This window comes from Erithacus rubecula, assembly GCF_903797595.1.
Source record: "Erithacus rubecula genome assembly, chromosome: 10".
Lineage (NCBI taxonomy): Eukaryota > Metazoa > Chordata > Aves > Passeriformes > Muscicapidae > Erithacus > Erithacus rubecula.
Window position 1 is genome coordinate 25,888,181 of NC_136662.1, and position 17,872 is coordinate 25,906,052.

At 58.5% G+C, this 17,872-nt stretch overlaps 3 protein-coding genes across 13 annotated transcripts in view; all 3 read right to left on the reverse strand.

Annotated features, from left to right (window-relative positions):
• The window catches only part of LOC306805645 (5'-AMP-activated protein kinase subunit beta-2), a gene marked incomplete at its 3' end in the record, with an annotated part of 112,051 nt that overhangs the window by 967 nt on the left and 93,212 nt on the right, over positions 1-17,872 (reverse strand). The window contains exons 1-8 of one of the 8 annotated variants that reach the window (XM_079313640.1): positions 6,625-6,706; positions 3,743-3,920; positions 3,352-3,518; positions 2,546-2,639; positions 1,880-2,000; positions 1,602-1,687; positions 634-767; positions 288-356 (exon numbers count right to left, since the gene is read on the reverse strand). In XM_079313640.1, the coding sequence (XP_079169766.1) occupies positions 288-356; positions 634-767; positions 1,602-1,687; positions 1,880-2,000; positions 2,546-2,639; positions 3,352-3,518; positions 3,743-3,904 (833 nt within the window). In that variant the 5' untranslated portion in view covers positions 3,905-3,920; positions 6,625-6,706. The other 7 variants (XM_079313642.1, XM_079313639.1, XM_079313641.1 and 4 more) reach the window with 7 other exon arrangements.
• On the reverse strand, positions 6,893-11,856 carry LOC306805636 (flavin-containing monooxygenase 5-like). The gene is made up of 7 exons (XM_079313625.1): positions 11,166-11,856; positions 9,893-10,081; positions 9,656-9,818; positions 8,444-9,014; positions 8,008-8,357; positions 7,578-7,650; positions 6,893-7,506 (listed from the first exon to the last, which is right to left on the reverse strand). The coding sequence occupies exons 1-7, from the start codon at positions 11,298-11,300 to the stop codon at positions 7,149-7,151; spliced, it is 1,839 nt and encodes a 612-aa protein (XP_079169751.1). The 5' UTR covers positions 11,301-11,856; the 3' UTR covers positions 6,893-7,148.
• Positions 11,980-17,359, reverse strand: LOC306805637 (flavin-containing monooxygenase 5-like). Of its 4 annotated transcripts, none has more exons than XM_079313627.1 (9): positions 16,890-17,359; positions 15,412-15,569; positions 15,056-15,244; positions 14,819-14,981; positions 14,444-14,586; positions 13,908-14,107; positions 13,261-13,610; positions 12,878-12,950; positions 11,980-12,662 (listed from the first exon to the last, which is right to left on the reverse strand). In XM_079313627.1, the coding sequence occupies exons 2-9, from the start codon at positions 15,541-15,543 to the stop codon at positions 12,317-12,319; spliced, it is 1,596 nt and encodes a 531-aa protein (XP_079169753.1). In that variant the 5' UTR covers positions 15,544-15,569; positions 16,890-17,359; the 3' UTR covers positions 11,980-12,316. The 4 variants fall into 4 exon arrangements, with proteins under 4 accessions (XP_079169753.1, XP_079169752.1, XP_079169755.1 ...); XM_079313626.1 differs by having other exon boundaries at positions 15,412-15,603; positions 16,890-17,129; XM_079313629.1 differs by lacking the exon at positions 16,890-17,359 and adding an exon at positions 15,962-16,125 and having other exon boundaries at positions 15,412-15,603.

Here is a 17,872-nt window from a genome sequence, read left to right on the forward strand (position 1 = left end):
CCTGTCCCTGCTGTCCCCAGTCCCACAGCCAGCCCAACACACAACAGGGCATGGGGCAGAGCAAGGGCAGGGTCTGATACGTGCTTAGCTCCTCCACGCTGCAGGGAGGCAGCTGAAAGGAATTGTTAGGAAGTCACACCCTCTGCCCCTGTGCCTGCCACACCTCACCAGGCAGCCAGGTCCCATCTCCACCCCCCAGGTGAGCAGGTTCTGCTCCCTGCAGGTGCTGCAGGCTCCTGGGAGCCACAGCAGCTCCTCACCTGCAGCCTGGCAGGACCTGAGCTTACCTTGATGGAGAGCGCGTAGAGGTGGTTGAGCATGACGTGGTTGGGCTCAGGGAGCAGTGCTGGGTCACACTAGGAGGAGAGGAGTGTCACAGGAGAACAGCAGAGCCCTGATCCCCCAGCCCCTGCCAGCACAGGGAGCTGCTGCTGCTGCCTCTGGCTGTTCTGAACAGACAGAGCTCAGCTAAGCACCAGAAGGCCAAATCAGTGTGCTAAATGGGAAAAGTGATGCTTTTCCTGAGAAATGCCAAAGGCTAGACCCCACCAAGGGGAGCCCAGGCTCCCTGCAGACAGGACTCCCTTTCTGACCCCAGAGTGGCTCTCTCTGTGGCAGTATACTGGTACACACCGAGATATTGGTGTCCTTGTTGAGGATGACCTGGAGGAGGTGAGGCGGGAGGATGGGTGGGGATTTGAAGCGCTCCTCAGGCCGGTACACGTACATCTCTTGGCCATAAGGTCCTGGTGGGGAGCTGGATAAATCTAGAGAGAAGACAAAGGCAGAGGCATGAAATGATTGAAGCAGGATGGACGAGCACAGAACAGCTCCTAAGAAGCTGAGGACTCAGCAAGGTCTTTCAAGCACAAACATCCTCCACAAGCCACGGGCAGGGATCTATTCTATAGCAACAGCTCAGCCTTTTCACAGCAGAAAATGCAGCTGGGAGAGCCCACAGCAATTTCAAGCAGGTCTGTAAACTGATACATGCACTGACACAACACAACAAGCACCTCATGCTGCCCATCACAAGACCCCTCAAGCACACAGCTGTCAGCACAGGCAGGTGCCTCTCCCTGCAGGAAGCAGGTTGCTCTAGGTGCTGCCTGATGAGGAGGTCCAGGGAAAGCAAACAGGAACTGTACACTGAACAGCTCTTCCAAATATAGGAGGGACCTCAGCTTTTGTGGTCACTGAAAGCTGGACTGGCTGCATCTCCCAGCTACTGATCTGAACATTTGGGAACAGCCAGCCTCCAGAAGGGCTCCCTCTCCTTGGGCTGCTGCTGCTTGCTGGCTTCTCTCCAGCAGAGTGTCTCTTGCCCAGGCTGGGAAAGGACATGGAGCTGAGCTGTATCTGAGATGGGGCTGTACCAGGGACAGACACACGACTCAGCTTCCTGCCAGCATTTCTCACTGAGCCAGCACCACCGTTGCCTGCGTGGTAACCTAACCTGTTGCTGTAACACAAGCAGACAGGGAGGTTTGCAATGTGCTAGCACTGGTACAAATTACCTTGGCATGAAAACCAAGAGTAGCTGCTGAAAATAAACTGGATCCTGCTATCACCTAGCATGTACCCCGGATCAGATGACTTACAGTTGACCAGACAGAAAGGGCTGATGTTCCTGGTATTCCCCAGTCCGAAATGGCTCCCTCAGCCACGCACAGGCAGCAGCTCTGCTCTGGGATGGTGCTAGCACAGAATAAGTTACACCAACACAGCCTCTCCAGAGGGAAAGGGCCTCAGCTGTGGGCTGGGCAGGACATGCTGCCCAATACTACTCATCCCCACACCTCTGCCCAGGGGCTCTGTGCACCCAGAGCAGAGGAGGTGGAGAACAGCACATGCAAAGCTGTAATGCCACAAAACTCACCCCGACCTGAGGTTTCTGAGCTTTCCAGGGAATCCACCTTCAATGCATCAAACACCTCGAAGTCAGACTTCTTGACGTGGATGAGGTTGTTTATCGTCCCCATCTGGCTGGTAACCACAGGCTGCAAAGAACTGGGGTGAGAATCTTCCCATGTTCACCCCCAACTGAGGCACATTCAATGCTTTCTAGATCCTCCCAGCCCAAGCTGTCTTTGCTCCAAGCACAGGTGGCTGGTGTCCCTCTCTGCCCTACACTTGTAGATCTCTGCTGTTTACCCTGGGAGGATTTTCCTTTATCACAGGCTCCTACATCAGCTGCTATTTCCATCCTCCATCCTGCTACATGCCCGTGGGTAGGTGTGCTGTCCTTCCCATGCTGCTCCTGCATGATTCAGTTGGGAGGAGAACCTGTAAGTGAGTGCTGACCACATCTTCCCATTGCCAATTCTCAGTGGGACTTGAGGGCCTTCTGCCATTTCCATGCCCTTTCCCAATGCTTCCCCATAAAGCATGACTAAATCCAGAGGAACCAGCCTCTGAAATGACTCAGGGACCTTTAGTTTCAGGAGATAGTCTCTGCTCTCCTTGATCCCCCTCTGCTGCAGTTACATCCTGTCTAGTTCCCTGAAGAAGACGAGATCTGCAGGGATAAAGCCTGCAGCATTACCTCAGATGGATCATGGACCCACTGGCCATCCACAAAAAATTTGTACTGGTGCTCTCCTTCTGGAAGGTCCAGGATAGCAACGAAGTCATTGTGGCTGTACAGAGAGAACAGATATGCAACAGCATCACCCTGCTGATGCTCTGAATGCTGCTCCTCCATGGGGCCCCAGGAATCAGCACTGTCCAGCCCCCCTACCCCAACACCTTCCTGCAGAGTTAGGCTTGCTCATCATCAGTGACCCAATGCATGAGAAAGTGGATGTGACAGATACCCTGTGCAAGACAGGCTAAGAACATAAGGGTAAAGCTCCTGCCCTGTGCTGGCATAGCAGGACAGGAGCAAGTGGGACAGCTCTGTTTGTCAAGTCTGAAATTGAGATAAACTCATTCCAGATTAATTGCTAGAGTCTTCCATAAGCTTTCATGTAAGTCACAGATGGGTTGCAGAACAGCAAGGACATCATTAGGGCAGGAAGATAGTGAGAGACAACAACTAACACCCACTGGCAGCAATACAACTAGGCATGGGGTAATGCTGCAGCCCAGGGAAGAGCTGACAGCTTCCAGAGGACTGCTGCATACCTGGGCAGGGCTCTGCTGCCAGCACTGACTGCTGTGTGACATCCAGCTGGGCAAGCAAAGTGGCCCATCCTGTCCTGTCCCTGTTTCACAACTTTCCACTGTCCCTGCAGCACCACACAGGGAAGGAGCTGACTGTTTATTTGTCTCAGAGAAAAGCCAAGAGAGCAAAGGAAAATGTCCTCTGCACTGGAGCAGACATGAATATAGAGTAAGTGACTTGGCTACCTCTTGATGAGTGGGATCTTGGTGCTCCAGTTGTTGAAGGATCCGGAGATGAAGACCTCCTTGCCTCCATCAGCCCAGCGTATGACAGTCGGACGAGCCTGCTGGGATGGTTTCACTGACTCCTCCAGATCCGGCTGCCATGACACAAACTCCTTGTCCCCAGGAATCTGGGCAAAGAAAACCAGAGAGATGTGACTGAGACACAGAGACAGCAGTGAACACATTCACACAGCTTAAGAACACTTACAGGTTCTCTACCAGCCCACCTGCACACGGCCCACAGGAGCACCACAGAGCTCCTCCCAGCTCCCCACGGCTGGGATGCAGCCCCACACAGTCAATGTGCTGAAGCTCTGGAGGGCAGGCAGGGAAGGGAGCAGCCAGCCCTTACCTTGGAGTCGTGGGAGCTGAAAACGCTGGGGTCATCAGTGCTGCCCACCATGATCTTGTGCGGGTGCTCCTTGGCGGGGTGGGAGGCACCGGAGCCATCGGAGCGGTGGGACTTGGAGCCATGGCGCTCCCCAGACACACGCTCGCTCGTGGTGTTCCCCATGGCAGCTCAGCAGCCCCTGCCAGGGACACACAGCAGCGCTCTGCCTTTGCCCACGGGCTCTGGCAGCATGGACAGGAGCACAAGAGCCCTCTCCCAAATGCTCTTTGCCAGTGGAGATGAACAATCCTAAAAACAGCAGTCCTAAAACAGGCCCCGAGTTCACTTCTGCTACCTAGTTTGGGAGCTGAATGGAAATTCAACAAACAAGACAGCTTGACCTAATTATAGCCTTAAGAACCATCACTCTAGTTAAGCTGGTAATTGTTAAGACTCCAAAACCAATACAACTTCACCTGTGTCCCGCATCAATCCTAGGCAGCCAACAGAGTAGAGGTGATGGGAAAAATAAAGCCAACCTTTATTGGCAAATCAACTGCCTGGCGTTAACAGAGCCTCTTTCACAGTCCTGCAGTCAGGCTTCACAGACAACCCCCGGCATCCAGCAAGAAAACAGCCAGGGAGTGAAAGTAGCAGCTGTTTTACAGTCCCCAGCCAGTCTCCAAGAGCTTGCAGGCAGAAGAGCAGAGCCTTGTGTCTGCAAAGGCAACAGGGAGCATTTAAAGTGTCCGAATGGAATCGCCCAGGCTGGAGCTTGTCCAAGGAGTGGGGCTAATGCTGTGGTGTCTGCAAAAAGCTCAGCTCTCAGCAGCATTCACTTATGATTCACCAGGCAAGTCACCGTGTCAGCTGCAGCACAGCACAGCACAGACAGCAGGACCATTTGTTGTGACCTAGCCAGCACCTGCCTGGCTGTCTGGAGGGACACAGTGAGGGAAGGGCAGCCCTGGCCACCTCAGTGTCCCTCTGCAGATGGAGAAGGCCACCATCCCCAATCTCATCCAGCTCAGGAGAACTGACCAAGCCATGAACAGCTACACACCTTTTAGGATAAACAACAAAGCCACTGCAAGCTACACAGGACTCTTCAGGGCTTACCCTCTTTCCAGGAGCCGAGATGGATTGGGGTTCTTGCCCACTTCCAGGCTAATTTTGCAGCTTTTAGCTTGCCATAGGCTCTGCAGAGCAAGCAAGGGGACAGGCAGCCTTGCTTCATATGCTCACTTGTGACATTTGGAGGTCTGTTTAAAAGATCAAGTTATACTAAGGGTGCCAAGCCAGGCTGCCAGCCAAAGCCAGGCTTTAGAACATTATGGAGCAATTACTACGGTATTTCTTAAATCTTGAGGGCTAAAAGGCAGCTCAAGTGGGCAGCTAATCCATACCCCCATGCTTTCAGTGCAGATAAAATATACCTGAAGATCCAGGTCAGATGGGCTACACCTCTTGCTCTGACCTCTTCCCAACCTGCTCTGAGGAGCTCAGACAGCTCCTCACAAAAACTGCCCCTGTACCACCAAACCTGCTGCTGAGGAGTTTCCTCTGCAGTATCTCCACTAAGGCTCCTTTACTTCTCATCTACAGGGAGGAAGGTGGAAAATGCTGAGCTTCCCTCGTAGCTGGACAGACCTGAGAGATATGTGCAGGTGTTAACAAGTTTGAAGGTATTTCTCTTCCCTACAAGGATTCCAGTCCCTCTGTTCCTTACAGGTCACGCTCTCCAAACACTCCCAAGGTTTATCCCAAGCAGTGGCTCCTGCCTGGCATGTGCCACCTGAATCCCCTGCATCACACACACAGGCACCTGGACACACTGCAGTATTGGCTTTGCTGAATTAACTTTCACAGCTCAAACCCTCCTGCATCCAGACCAGCCCTCACAGCACTGGGAGACGGTGTCACACAGGTAAACCCAAGCCAAGGATAGAAATGCTACACAGCACACCAGAGCCCCAGCAAACCTCCACAGCATCCCAGCACATCCACTCCCAGTCTGGCAGCAAGCCCCTGCCAGCCCCAGCCCAGGCAAGGTGAGTGCCTGCCTGCCCCATCAATGGGGCCCTTTGGTTCCAGCCAGACCACCTTCCCACTCGGAAACAACAAGTGAACTATACCCATTCCCCTCCCTGGGATGTGCCAGGCTCGCTGCCTCTCCCACCCGGCCAGTGACCGCGGGAAGCGCTGGCAGGTAGCCCGAGGGGGTTCGTGCAGGAGGGATGGGTCTGTGCAGCACTGGCAGGCATTCCCAGCCGGGTTTCAGGGAGGGATGGGGTCTGTGCAGCACTGGGAGCGCTGGCAGGCATTCCCAGCCGGGTTTCAGGGAGGGATGGGGTCTGTGCAGCACTGGCAGGCATTCCCAGCCGGGTTTCAGGGAGGGATGGGGTCTGTGCAGCACTGGCAGGCATTCCCAGCCGGGTTTCAGGGAGGGATGGGCTCCAGCATCCCGCCGGGCTGACACCGCCCGGGGCTGGGGTGAGCCGGTCCGCCCGGCCTCTCCCTCTTTCGGAGACGGGAACCAGAGCCGAGCCCTGAGGCTGCCGTGAGGTGAAGCTGGGAAAGCGGGGGCGGAAAATCTCCCTCCGAGCAGGCAGGGCAGGGCTGGGCTGGGGCTCTGCTCGGCGGGGCTGTCACGGCGGGCTCGGCCCACGGGCACCCGCGGCTCCGCCGTGGCTCGGGGGAGGAGCGGGACACACCGGCAGGAGCCGGGCCTCCCGAGGGGCTGCCACACGGGGTCCGCACCGCTGCGGGCTCCGGGACACCGCCACACCGCACAGCCACGCCTCACCCACCGCCTCCCGGGGAGCCGCCACCCTCACACCACCCACGCACCCACCCGTGACACCCGCCCCGCCGTGCCCGGACCCGGGCCGGCCCGACCCCACCTGCCGCCGCCGCCGCCGCCCCGCTCTCCGCCTCCGTCCAAGATGGCGCCACCCCCCGCCGGCCGCTGCGGGGCGCTCTGAGCCGCCCCGGCCGCGCTCCCGCCCCGCCCCCGGCCCGCGGCCCCGCCGCCGGGCACCGCCATGTTGGCTGCGGGCGGGGGTTCCCGGGGCGGGCCTGACGGACTGTCACAGCCACGCTCTGGGGTGTCCGGTCCCCGCCGCACGGGGACAAGCTTTATTGCTTTATTGCTTTATTGCCCTCTCCCTCGCTTGGGCACGATCCCGGTTTGCCCACCACCTGTGTGACCTAACCCATAGATAGAGCTCGGGAAATGTTGGCAGAGCAGCCCGTGACCAGACTCGGTGGGAGCACAGCGGGAAGGCGCAGCCTTGAAGGAACAGGGTGCACCTTCATGGAGCGACTCCTTCCGTGCTCCGGCACAGCTAGCAGGACACCACAGACACAAGCCTAAGGGAGAAAGAGCATATTGCCGGCAGGACCCGCCTGTCTCCTTCCCTTTTGGCTAGGGAGAGAGCGAGACGTAGAGGAGGGCGGCCGCAATCATGGCGATGCTGAAGAGCACCGTGAGGGTGTGTGGCGCGGCGCTGGAGCGGGCATGGCGGCCGTGGGCCCGCGGCTGCAGGGCCCTGACCACACGCTGCTGCTGGGTGAGGATGGCGGCCCTGGCACCCGCCCAGGCGCCCGGGCCCCGCAGCCGGTACTGGTACGGCGTGCAGGGACCGAAGGCCACCTCCACCGCCAGCTTGGGGTCTGTGAGGAACAGCGTGAGCAGGCTGGGCTTGACCCCCAGCTGGCAGGCGAGCTCGTCCATGTACGGGATGTAATCCACCTGGATGGTGTGCCGCTGGCTCTTCACGTACCTGCGGGCAGGGAGGAGTTGACAAAGGGCACCGGGGTGAGGGTGGCAGGGTGGTTCTGTGCACGGCCTTACCGCTCAGCCATTCTCTGCTTGGTTTGTGTGATTTCAGCCAGCATGTCGGCGGGCGGTGGCAGGCCCTGCAGCCCTGGGCAAAAGGAGGATGGAGATGGATGGTGGGCTGTGCTCCTGCCATGGCTCCACTGCCCAGCCGGTTTGCACATGGGATGTGCCACCGCGTCAGGAGCAAAATAAGAGACATGGGCAAAGAAAGTAACAGCAGGAAAGGGGAGGGACAATTTGGCTGCAGGCAACAGGGCCAGTTAGCGGCCCCCATAAGAGAACAGTGCAAGAGTCACAGAAAAATGTAAAGCGGGGTTTTGTCCTCATGAAGAAGCAAAAGGAGGATAAAAAGTTGAATGTGGAGAGGCAGCATATGAGGGGATGCTACCAGCAACAATTCAATCAGGAGCCCAGCTGCATCCCCCAAACTGCCCTGACTTACCTTTGAAGACACGGGTGGCCCAGCGACACTGGAGCTCTGAGATGGGCATGATGGCACCCAGGGGCTGGATGAGGCCAATGAAAGCCAGCGTTGGCTTCTCCAGGTCAGGGGGAAACACGAATTTGTAGAGGGGAATCTGGTTCTCCACCACCTTCACGCAGCCCTCGAGGAATGGGAAGGAGAAGCTGTATCCCGTGGCAAAAACCACGGCATCGATGTCTTCCTTGGTGCCATCCTCAAAGATGGCAGATGTCTCTGTGAACTCCTGGACGTTCGGCTTCATCCGCACCCTGCCCGAAATGATGCGGTTGGGCAGGTCATCGTTGATGGTCGGGTGCTGGTCCAGGACCCTGGAAGGCACAGGCAGACCTCACTCAGGTGCTGCAGGGAGATGGGCATTGCTGCAGCAGGTACCTGGTGCTGCTGGGGCGCTCACCGGTGCTTGGGCTTTAGGCCGTAGAGCGTGTGGTCAAAGCGGGCATTCAGCTCGCGCTCCAGGAAGAAACTGATGATGTGTGGAGGCAGCAGGTTCTGGAGGAGCTGTGTGAAGCGGCTGATGTAGCTGAAATCAAAGGGGTACCCACTCTTGGCCACCCGGTGCATCACCCAGGACCCACGCCTGGTGCTGAGGAAAACCTGGAAGGAAGGTGAAGAGAGGTGGTGGCATGGCAGCATCCCCAGCCTGGGCTGGGCCCCTGCTGTGCTCCAGGTACAGGGAATCCAGCAGAGCTTGTGGGACCACAATGGCCACCCCCATAGAGATGGTGCTTGTGGCCAGGTGCTGGAGGGAGGGGAGCCCACAGGGGATGGTGGGGATGATCGGTGCCCTCTGGGGTCCCATCCCCGTGAGCTCTCCCAGCACACCTGCTTGGCTGCGTGGCTCAGCTCCACTGCGATATCGATGCCTGAATTCCCAATGCCAACCACGACCACCCGTTTTCCCAAAAAGGGCTGAGGGCTTTTGTAGTCCCGGCTGTGCAGGTACCAGCCCTCAAACTTCTCCAGTCCTGGAAGAGAGAGGGAAGCCATGCTGGGCTGGTATGTGGAGCAGGAGGGTGGCTGCCCCCTGTTCAGACTGCTAGTGTGTTTTGGGAACAAGCTAGGATCAGTGTGACCAACAGGAGTTATGCAGCCCTGGGATGGTGCCCATTACCAGTGCAGAAGATTCTCAGTGTAGCCCTGAGCATCCTGCTCTGGCTTTGAGATTAGCCTGGCTTGGAGCAGGGCTTGGACTGGAGAATTCCATGCTTCCATCCCAAAATTCTGCTGCAGGTCACATCTGATGCTGTGCATTGCCAGTAGAGGAACAACCAGGGTCTGTGCCATCTTGCCAGACTCTGTTGACAGCCTGCTCCAGCAAGTTCCCCAGTCAAAGAGGGTCTCCACAGCGGAAAGCTCTCCAGGCATTTTCTCCTGGCACCCAGAGGCAAGACCACCACCGGTGTTGAGCCCTCCAGCCTCAGTGAGGAGCTGGAGAGCCCAGCGGGTGCTTGGCCAGCAGCATGGAGAGGGAGCGTGTCTCAAGTGGGAGAGGCACGCTGGCAGCAGTGACATCTGCCAGCAGGATCCTTTGGACACTCGTGGAATTCCTACCTGACAAAGGCATTTAGGGATGTCAGGGAGCAGGCGAGCAGCCCACAGGCAGTACCTGGGAAGGAGCCGAGCGGGAGATGTGCGTCAGTGTGGTGCCCGCTGCACACCAGCACGGCGTCGAAGACGGCCGCCTCCCGCTTGCCCTCGCTCTCCGTCAGCACCTCCCACTGCCCGCTGCTGGCGAAGTCGGGGCGCTTGGACACGCGGCACACGCTGGTCTGGGGCAGGGGAGCGCTGTCAGGCACCCTGTGCCCCCGCTCGCCGCCACCTCCCCTCGCGCCCCAGCGCTCACCCTGAAGCGGATGTGGCGCAGCAGGTCGAAGCGCCGGGCGTACATGCGGAAGTACTCCATGATCTTGGAGTTGTGCATGTAGTTGGGAAAGTCGTCGGGGATGGGGAAGTCGCTGAAGCACATCATCTCCTTGGAGGTGTTGATGATGACGGAGCGGTAGATGCTGGCACGGCCGTCCTCGGGGCGCTCCTGTGGGAGCGGGGCACAGCTCAGCTCTGCCTGGGAGGGATGGGGAAGCCTGCCTGCCCTGGCTGGCACTTCACTGTGGGTGCAGGATTAAGCCACAGGTTGTTGTGGCACCCATCCCTGCACCCAGCACTCTCCTTTGGTTGAGATCCCACACCCCAAAAAACAGGGACACTCTGGACTGGTGGGAGCCAAGCAGTGGTGACAGTGGGTCACTCGCACTCCTTGCCCCGTGAGGCAGTGCATTCCCAAAGCTCCTGTGGTGCCGTTGCCCTGGCTGCCACAGCAGGTCTCACCGGCTGAGGAGGCAGCTCCAGTGGTTCCTGTTAAGTGGTTGCTCCTGCTTACCATGTCTGTGCCTCGACAACTGGATGCTGCTGCTCTGGTTCTGCTCCACCAAGCCTGTTCTTGACCCATCACAGGCAGAACTAGCGGACTGTGACAGATCCACCCCAGACCCCACTCTGGCATGAGTGCCACCTGTGTCCCCCCAGGCCTCTCCCACACAGGGCATGTTGGGAACACTGGTCATCTTGTTGGTGAGTCTATGGGATAAAAGTCAGCAGCCTTATTAGGTGAGGGCAGAGATGAGCTCCAGGATTGTGCCAAGGCTGGGACAGCCAAGACACAGTCACGTGGTGACTCTGTGTGTGCGACTGGCACAGAAGCAGAAAGAGGAGCAACCATGATTCCAGGAAAGGGCTGGGCAGGACAGGGACAGAGACAGAGAGTGGGGTCAGGAAGGACAAGATAGGTAGGAAAGGGCTGTGAGTGACCACGAACAAAATAACAGAGGAAGGTGTGGATGAGACTGGGAAGGGAGGGACGGGAGGCTGGGGGAGCAAGCCATGGAGCAAAGTCCTTGGGGAGGCTTCATCCTGCTGCCGGTGAGCAGGAGTTGGCTCCTATGTGCCTGGTACCCCAGCTGGCACCACGCTGCCGAATCAGTTTTACTTTGCTGTGGTTTTCCTTGGAAAGCTGCCTGCTGCAGGCATGCCAGGCAGAGGAGCTCTGGCATGCTGCGCCTGTATGTGCCAAGGACCGATCCCAAGGCGTGCTTGGAGCAGCCTGGCTGCACAGGGCTTACCTCAAAGCGCCAGAGCCCCCCGATGTCCTTGCTCCTCTCAAAGCAGGTGGGCTCCAGCCCCTCATCCAGGCAGCATTTCAGGGCGCACAGGCCCGAGGCACCGGCACCAATGATGGCTACTCTCCTGGCAGCCATGTCCCCGCTGTGGTGGTGGCAGGGGTGCTGCACAAGCTGTGGCCAGGAGTTGCAGAGCCAGGTGTGTCCCTAAAGGGAGGCTGTCCGGTGCTGCTCAGTCTGGGGGTGACTGTCCCTGTGCCTCCTGTGGGTGGCTGAGGTGTCACAAGAGGTGTTTCTTCTAGACATGATCTACAGGTTCCCCCCACCACCCTGCCACACCTCCTGGATTGCACCTGGCCTCTTCAAGAGGCACAATGAGTTCTGTAAGCATTTAATGATGCTAACATTGCCTTGGGACTTCCTGGGCAGGGCAGAGATGTGACTGTGCTTCAGATTTCAGCAGGTTGTGGTGTGGAAAACAAACCTAGGGGATGGGGAGAGGGACTGGCATGACCAGCCCAGGCGTGTGATGGACAGCACCCCCATCCTCTACCCACTCTGGGTCCCCAGCCCGCCCAACCACATTCCAGAGGGGCTGTGTGCAGGTGACCAGGCTGGCACTGAGCCATGCCACTGTGACTGCCAGGACCTGCTGTGGGGGCACACAGCCTGAGAGAGGCTGTCTTGCTGTGGAACGTGTGTGTACGTCAGCCCATGCTGCAGTGGGCCAGCACTACAAGGCCAATCTCAAATCCATGAGCATTCCCACAGCACATGGAGGGTGGATGGTGTCAGTAACAGGACAGACACTTGGCTGTTTAATGCATTTATCTATTTAGAAAGTGTGCTGTGCCTTTGCTGCTGGGAGCATGTGGCAAAATTGGCACGTCTGGGTTAGAGGAGACAGAAAAGCTCGGAGCACTGGCTGAAAGGGACTGGAATTTAGCCTGCAGTGAGCAGGTTTCCTCCTCTGTCCATGATGGCACTCCCCGAGGGGAGGTGCAGAGCAGGAGCCCAAGCATTATTTTGGCAGCTGGGGAGGTTCTATGCATCCCCAGCTCATGGTGTGGTCACAGCTGGGCCATGCCAGGCAGGGGTGGCCAGCCAGTCCCACAGCACAGAGCAAAGCCTCCCTTCCTGCCATTGCAGGGCACCTACAAGTAAGCAAAAACAGCTGCCAGGATGGCCATGGCCCCAACCAGCTTGAAGATGAGTGGCATGGCAGGGGCTGAGGTGCTCTCTTCCACGTGTCGTGTCTGCAGGGGTTTGAGGATGCGCTGCTGCTGGGTGAGGATGGCGGCCCTGGCACCCGCCCAGGCGCCCGGGCCCCGCAGCCGGTACTGGTACGGCGTGCAGGGACCGAAGGCCACCTCCACCGCCAGCTTGGGGTCCGTGAGGAACAGCGTGAGCAGGCTGGGCTTGACCCCCAGCTGGCAGGCGAGCTCGTCCATGTACGGGATGTAATCCACCTGGATGGTGTGCCGCTGGCTCTTCACGTACCTGCGGGCAGGGAGGGAGGGCAGGTAGGTGCTGGAAGCAGAGCTGGCAGATGCCCTGCACACCAGGAAGGTGGTATTGGACAGACTGGACTGTGGGTAGTGTGGCCAACCACATCCCTGCCCTCTGCTGGCACACACAAATGTGCCAGGACATGCCTAGGACAGAATGGATGCCCATAAACAGCTGTGCCAAAAGTGCTCCCACAGGGATCTTACCGCTTTGCCATCGCTTCTTTCTTCTGCTCAATGTCAGCCTCCATGTCATGCCGCGGGGGCAGCTCGTTCAGCCCTGGGCAGGATGAGACAGGACACTGTGGTGCTGCCCCTGCCTGGGTGCTGTGCCTCTGCCAGCACTGCTGGGGTGTGTGGTCTGGCACCTGAGGCACATCCAAGTGCCTCGATATGGGAAGGAGCAGCCTGTGGAGCTCAGGGCATGGATGGCTCTCAGAGAAGAGGCCATCTCACCGTGACAGCTGCAAGGCAGCCATACCATCACCATGGCCAGGATGGCACAACCAGCTGCTGCCTTCTCACCATGGCTGGGCACCATCTGCCCTCACTCCAGGGCTGCATCCACAGGGCAGGGTTGCCTGACTTACCTTTGAAGACACGGGTGGCCCAGCGACACTGGAGCTCTGAGATGGGCATGATGGCACCCAGGGGCTGGATGAGGCCAATGAAAGCCAGCGTTGGCTTCTCCAGGTCAGGGGGGAACACATATTTGTAGAGGGGAATCTGGTTCTCCACCACCTTCACGCAGCCCTCGAGGAATGGGAAGGAGAAGCTGTATCCCGTGGCAAAAACCACGGCATCGATGTCTTCCTTGGTGCCATCCTCAAAGATGGCAGATGTCTCTGTGAACTCCTGGATGTTCGGCTTCACCCGCACCCTGCCCGAAATGATGCGGTTGGGCAGGTCATCGTTGATGGTCGGGTGCTGGTGAAGGACCCTGGAAGGTGCAAGGAGCCATTAGGGCACTGGGAAGGGAGTGTTTCTGCTCCATGTCCTGCTCCAACTGCTGCTCCCTGCTCTGGGAATGCTCATCCCCAGGGATGCTCACAGCTGCCCCTGCACTGTTGTCGCCAAGAATCCTTGGAAGGGGCAATGGTGGCTTCCTCAAGCTTTGCCTGGGCGCAACAAAACTAACAACCCAGTCCAAGCACAGGGAGCACGGAATAGCCAAGCTGGGAAGCACACAGAGGGAGGCAGACAATCCCTACTGGGCAGGGGGAGTGTTTGCTGATACCTGTGTTTTGGCTTCAGGCCGTAACGTGAGTGGTCGAATCTGGCATTCAGCTTCTTCTCCATGTAGTCACATGCCATGGATGGGCTGACCAGCTCCTGCAGGAATCTCTTTGAGCGGGTGGTTAAGATGGTGTCGATGGGGTAGCCCTGATCTCCAACGCGGTTGAGGATCCACGCACCCCGGCGGGTGCTGAGGAAGACCTAGACAAGGAAGAAGGATCATCACTGACGGCAGTGATGGTCCCAGAAGGGCTGCCCTGCAGGGAACATGCCCTTGCCCTGTGATCATTCTGCTTTTTGCTGTCCAAGCACTGGGTAAAGACCCAGAGGGCAGAGGGAGCTGGTGACTGGCATCTCACAGGGGAGCGGGACCAAGTCTCAGTTGCCTGGCAGCTGGGGTTGGCAGGAGACAGCATTGCCAAACAAGCGAGTGTGGCACGGAGCAGCAGATGTGCAAGCCTTGGTCCTGGTGTCCCTGTGCAGCTGACAGTGTCCCACAGGGGCAGTCCTGCCCGCTGGGACCCTATTCCTGCTTACCTGCTGGGCTGTTTGGCTGATCTCCACAGCCAGATCTGACCCCGAATTCCCAATCCCGATGACAACAACCCTTTTGTTTGTGAAAGCCTGAGCATCCTTGTAGTCTCGGCTGTGGATGTAGCGGCCCTTGAACTTCTCAATTCCTGTGAGCAAGGAGGAGGGATGCTTGGCTTCCTGGGGCCAGCTGGACGATCTCCCCACTAAAGACTGGAGACACTCCCTTGCCCCACCAAGCCACTTCTGGGGAGCACAGGAGCACTCCTGGACTCAAAGAAAGGCAAGGAAATACTGGGGCCAGGAGGGAAAGCAGCAGGGAGAATAGGAACTGGCATGAACTGTCAAGAGGGTCCCCTCATGCCAGTGTCAGGGCAGTACCTGGGAAGGAGCCGAGTGGGAGATGTGCGTCGGTGTGGTGCCCGCTGCACACCAGCACGGCGTCGAAGACGGCCGCCTCCCGCTTGCCCTCGCTCTCCGTCAGCACCTCCCACTGCCCGCTGCTGGCGAAGTCGGGGCGCTTGGACACGCGGCACACGCTGGTCTGGGGCAGGGGAGCGCTGTCAGGCACCCTGTGCCCCCGCTCGCCGCCACCTCCCCTCGCGCCCCAGCGCTCACCCTGAAGCGGATGTGGCGCAGCAGGTCGAAGCGCCGGGCGTACATGCGGAAGTACTCCATGATCTTGGAGTTGTGCATGTAGTTGGGAAAGTCGTCGGGGATGGGGAAGTCGCTGAAGCACATCATCTCCTTGGAGGTGTTGATGATGACGGAGCGGTAGATGCTGGCACGGCCGTCCTCGGGGCGCTCCTGTGGGAGCGGGGCACAGACATGGGGAAGTATGGCTGGGGCTGATGAGCTGCTCCTTTTCATGGAGCCCCTACCCTCAGTCTCACCCAGAGAATCCCACTGCGGCCGGCTGCCACCAGCCACCACCATGCTGATCCCAAGCAGGGCACGTGGCCAGCAGGCTTTACCTCAAACCTCCAGAGGCCTCCGATGTCGCCGGTCCTCTCGAAGCAGACGGGCTCCAGCCCCTCCTGCAGGCAGGCTTTGATGGCGCACAGCCCGCTGCTGCCCCCGCCGATGATGGCCACCTTCTTTGCCATGTTGCGCTCCACCACGGGCTCTCTGCCTGGGGACAGCGTGGGACAGCGGGGCTGAGCGGCCTGGGATGTGCCAAGAGGTCTCAAGTAAGAAAGGCAGCCCCTCAGAAGTTTGTCTGGGGTGGCAAAGCCGCTGCTGTCCTCTCTCAGGTGTGGACCTGGCCAGTGCTGGGGTTTTTGCACTACTGTGATGTTGCCTCTGGCTGTCTTGAGGAGAAATCCTACCGAGTGTCAGGGAGCCTCCAAATCTCCCCGCCCGCGCCAGGTACCGGCGATGGAGGTGCCCGGCAGTGCTGTGCCCTGCTGTGGGGACCCCGGCCCCTCCCAGGTGGGTGACAGCCCCTCCGCCTGCCCTTTGTCCTCTCCCTTCCCCTCCTGCTGTGCTGTCGCGGTGGCAGCTCGGGGGACACCCTTCACCGACCTGCGGCCGTGGGATGAGCAGCCCGGGGAAGGCTGGCGGCAGGCACGGAGCCGGGCGGGGGTCTCGGGCTACCCCGAGCCGTGAGGCCGGAGCGCGGCCTGGCTTTATGGCGCGCAGCGTCCGGGAGCGGGGCGGCCCCTCCGTCACTCCTCCCACGGGCGAGGAAAAGAAGCCCGGAGCCGGCTAGCTCCCGGCGGAGGGGAAAGGAAGCCCGGAGGAGGCTGGGTCCCGGCCGGAGGGAAAGGAAGCCAGGACCCGCCCGGCTCCCGGCCTCGGAGCCATCGCCGGCGCTGCGCGGGGACACGGGCACGGAAACGGGCACGGACACGCAGCCGCTCCTCGTGGTTGCGCGCTTGGTAAACAAACGCTGCCCTGAACTTTTACCGTAGGATTATCAGGATCAACCCACGCCCGGTAATTCTGGTAGGCGGGGTGACACACGGATCTGTGTCGCCCACATCGCCTGTGCCCCTAGGCTGGGCTTGACGGCACAGTGTCCCCATAGCCACGGCTCACTCCTGAACCAACAAAATCCTTGGGGCCAGTGGAGCCCCGGTGCGAAGAGCACCACGCTGTTGGGGTGTCCCTGGTGGGATCAGTAAGGAAAACGTTGTCCCTCACAAGAGGCACAGAACAGGTGGATCCAAACTCGCTGCTGGCTCCTGGCACACTCGCAGCCAGACAGCTCCTGAGATCTGCAGGGGAAATTTGCTCTTCCCTATGCAGAGAACTTTTCTGTAGAGCTGAGCAAGGCAGAGGGGCCAAGCCGCGCAGCTGAAGTGGTTTTAATCTTCTCAAACCCATAGTATGTTTGCAGTAACCTTAATAAAACTTTCTGCCCCTTGCTGTTGGCAAGGATTGATCTCTGCCTGGGGCAGAGGTGCTAGCTGCCAACCCACACTATCAAAAAGCATCAAAAGCATCTTACCAAGCAAGGGATCAGCACAGAAATGGAGAGGTGGCAGCACTGGCAGTGCTACTCTTCCTGCTCCGCTCTCAGCTGGCTTCTGGCTCTTTTGCACGCTCTGCACAGACTGCCTGAGGGCAACAGGCACAGGGGACCTCTGAGCTCTTCACCGTTCTGCTGTGCTATGGAACTTCTGTGCAGGTTGCCCTCTGAATTTGCCCTTCTCCCTATAGGACACTGCACAGCCCTGGACCTTACCCCCCCGTAGTCGGACACAGTGCAAACTGTTTTGTTGGGCACCAGGGTCATGCCATGATATTTTTGACTAGATTGGTGTTTGGTTGGTTGATACCTGTGGAAATTCAGAGTTCCCCACACCTGGCAAGCACCCAGAATGTAGAGTGTGCACAGCAGTGTCTGCTGTGCTGTCTGCTCTGGGCTTCCACAGTGGGCACAAATGCCATGGGACAAGTGGAGCAGAAAGTCCTCTGTCCTATTACTGGGTTGCATCCATGCTTGAAGGGAGCAGTGACAAGTGACAAGCACAGAAGGACAGCAAAGGTCTCTCTGGTGGAGCTCTGAAAAGGTGTGAGGGTTGCCAGGCAGCCTGTGACCCAGCGAGGCTGTGCAGTGCTGATGGTGGGTGCTACCAGGATCTTGTGGAGCATCATGCAAGTGAAGCAGGAGCAGTTCTTTGGCACACACGTGCACAAGTTGCTGCTGTAACCTCCATGATGTAGAGAGGAAGACCCTAACAGCTCTAAGTGCAGACAAGAAAGACACTGTGTTTTGGAGAAGGTAGAGCAAAGATGTTTCGGCACAGCACAAGCTCTGCCCAGCCAGTGTGCCACCTGTTTGTGCTCCCACAGCCACCACAGGGCTGGTCTCTGATGGCTGGAGTGGCCTGGTGCTGCTGTGCAAATGCCAGACTGGTCCAGCTGGCTGCCAGGCATGCAGTGAAACCCAAGGGATTATTTTTTGGTTGAAGCACCAACCCAGACATG

Excerpts from the sequence above, each read along its gene's own strand:
- LOC306805636 (XM_079313625.1), bottom strand. The coding sequence starts at position 11,300 with ATGGCTGCCAGGAGAGTAGCCATCATTGGTGCCGGTGCCTCGGGCCTG. Across the intron at positions 9,015-9,655 it reads CCCGCTCGGCTCCTTCCCAG|GACTGGAGAAGTTTGAGGGC; the intron begins GTACTGCCTGTG and ends TCTCTCTTCCAG. Across the intron at positions 8,358-8,443 it reads GGCCTAAAGCCCAAGCACCG|GGTCCTGGACCAGCACCCGA; the intron begins GTGAGCGCCCCA and ends TGTGCCTTCCAG.
- LOC306805637 (XM_079313627.1), bottom strand. The coding sequence starts at position 15,543 with ATGGCAAAGAAGGTGGCCATCATCGGCGGGGGCAGCAGCGGGCTGTGC. Across the intron at positions 14,587-14,818 it reads CCCACTCGGCTCCTTCCCAG|GAATTGAGAAGTTCAAGGGC; the intron begins GTACTGCCCTGA and ends CCTTGCTCACAG. Across the intron at positions 12,951-13,260 it reads GGCCACCCGTGTCTTCAAAG|GGCTGAACGAGCTGCCCCCG; the intron begins GTAAGTCAGGCA and ends CATCCTGCCCAG.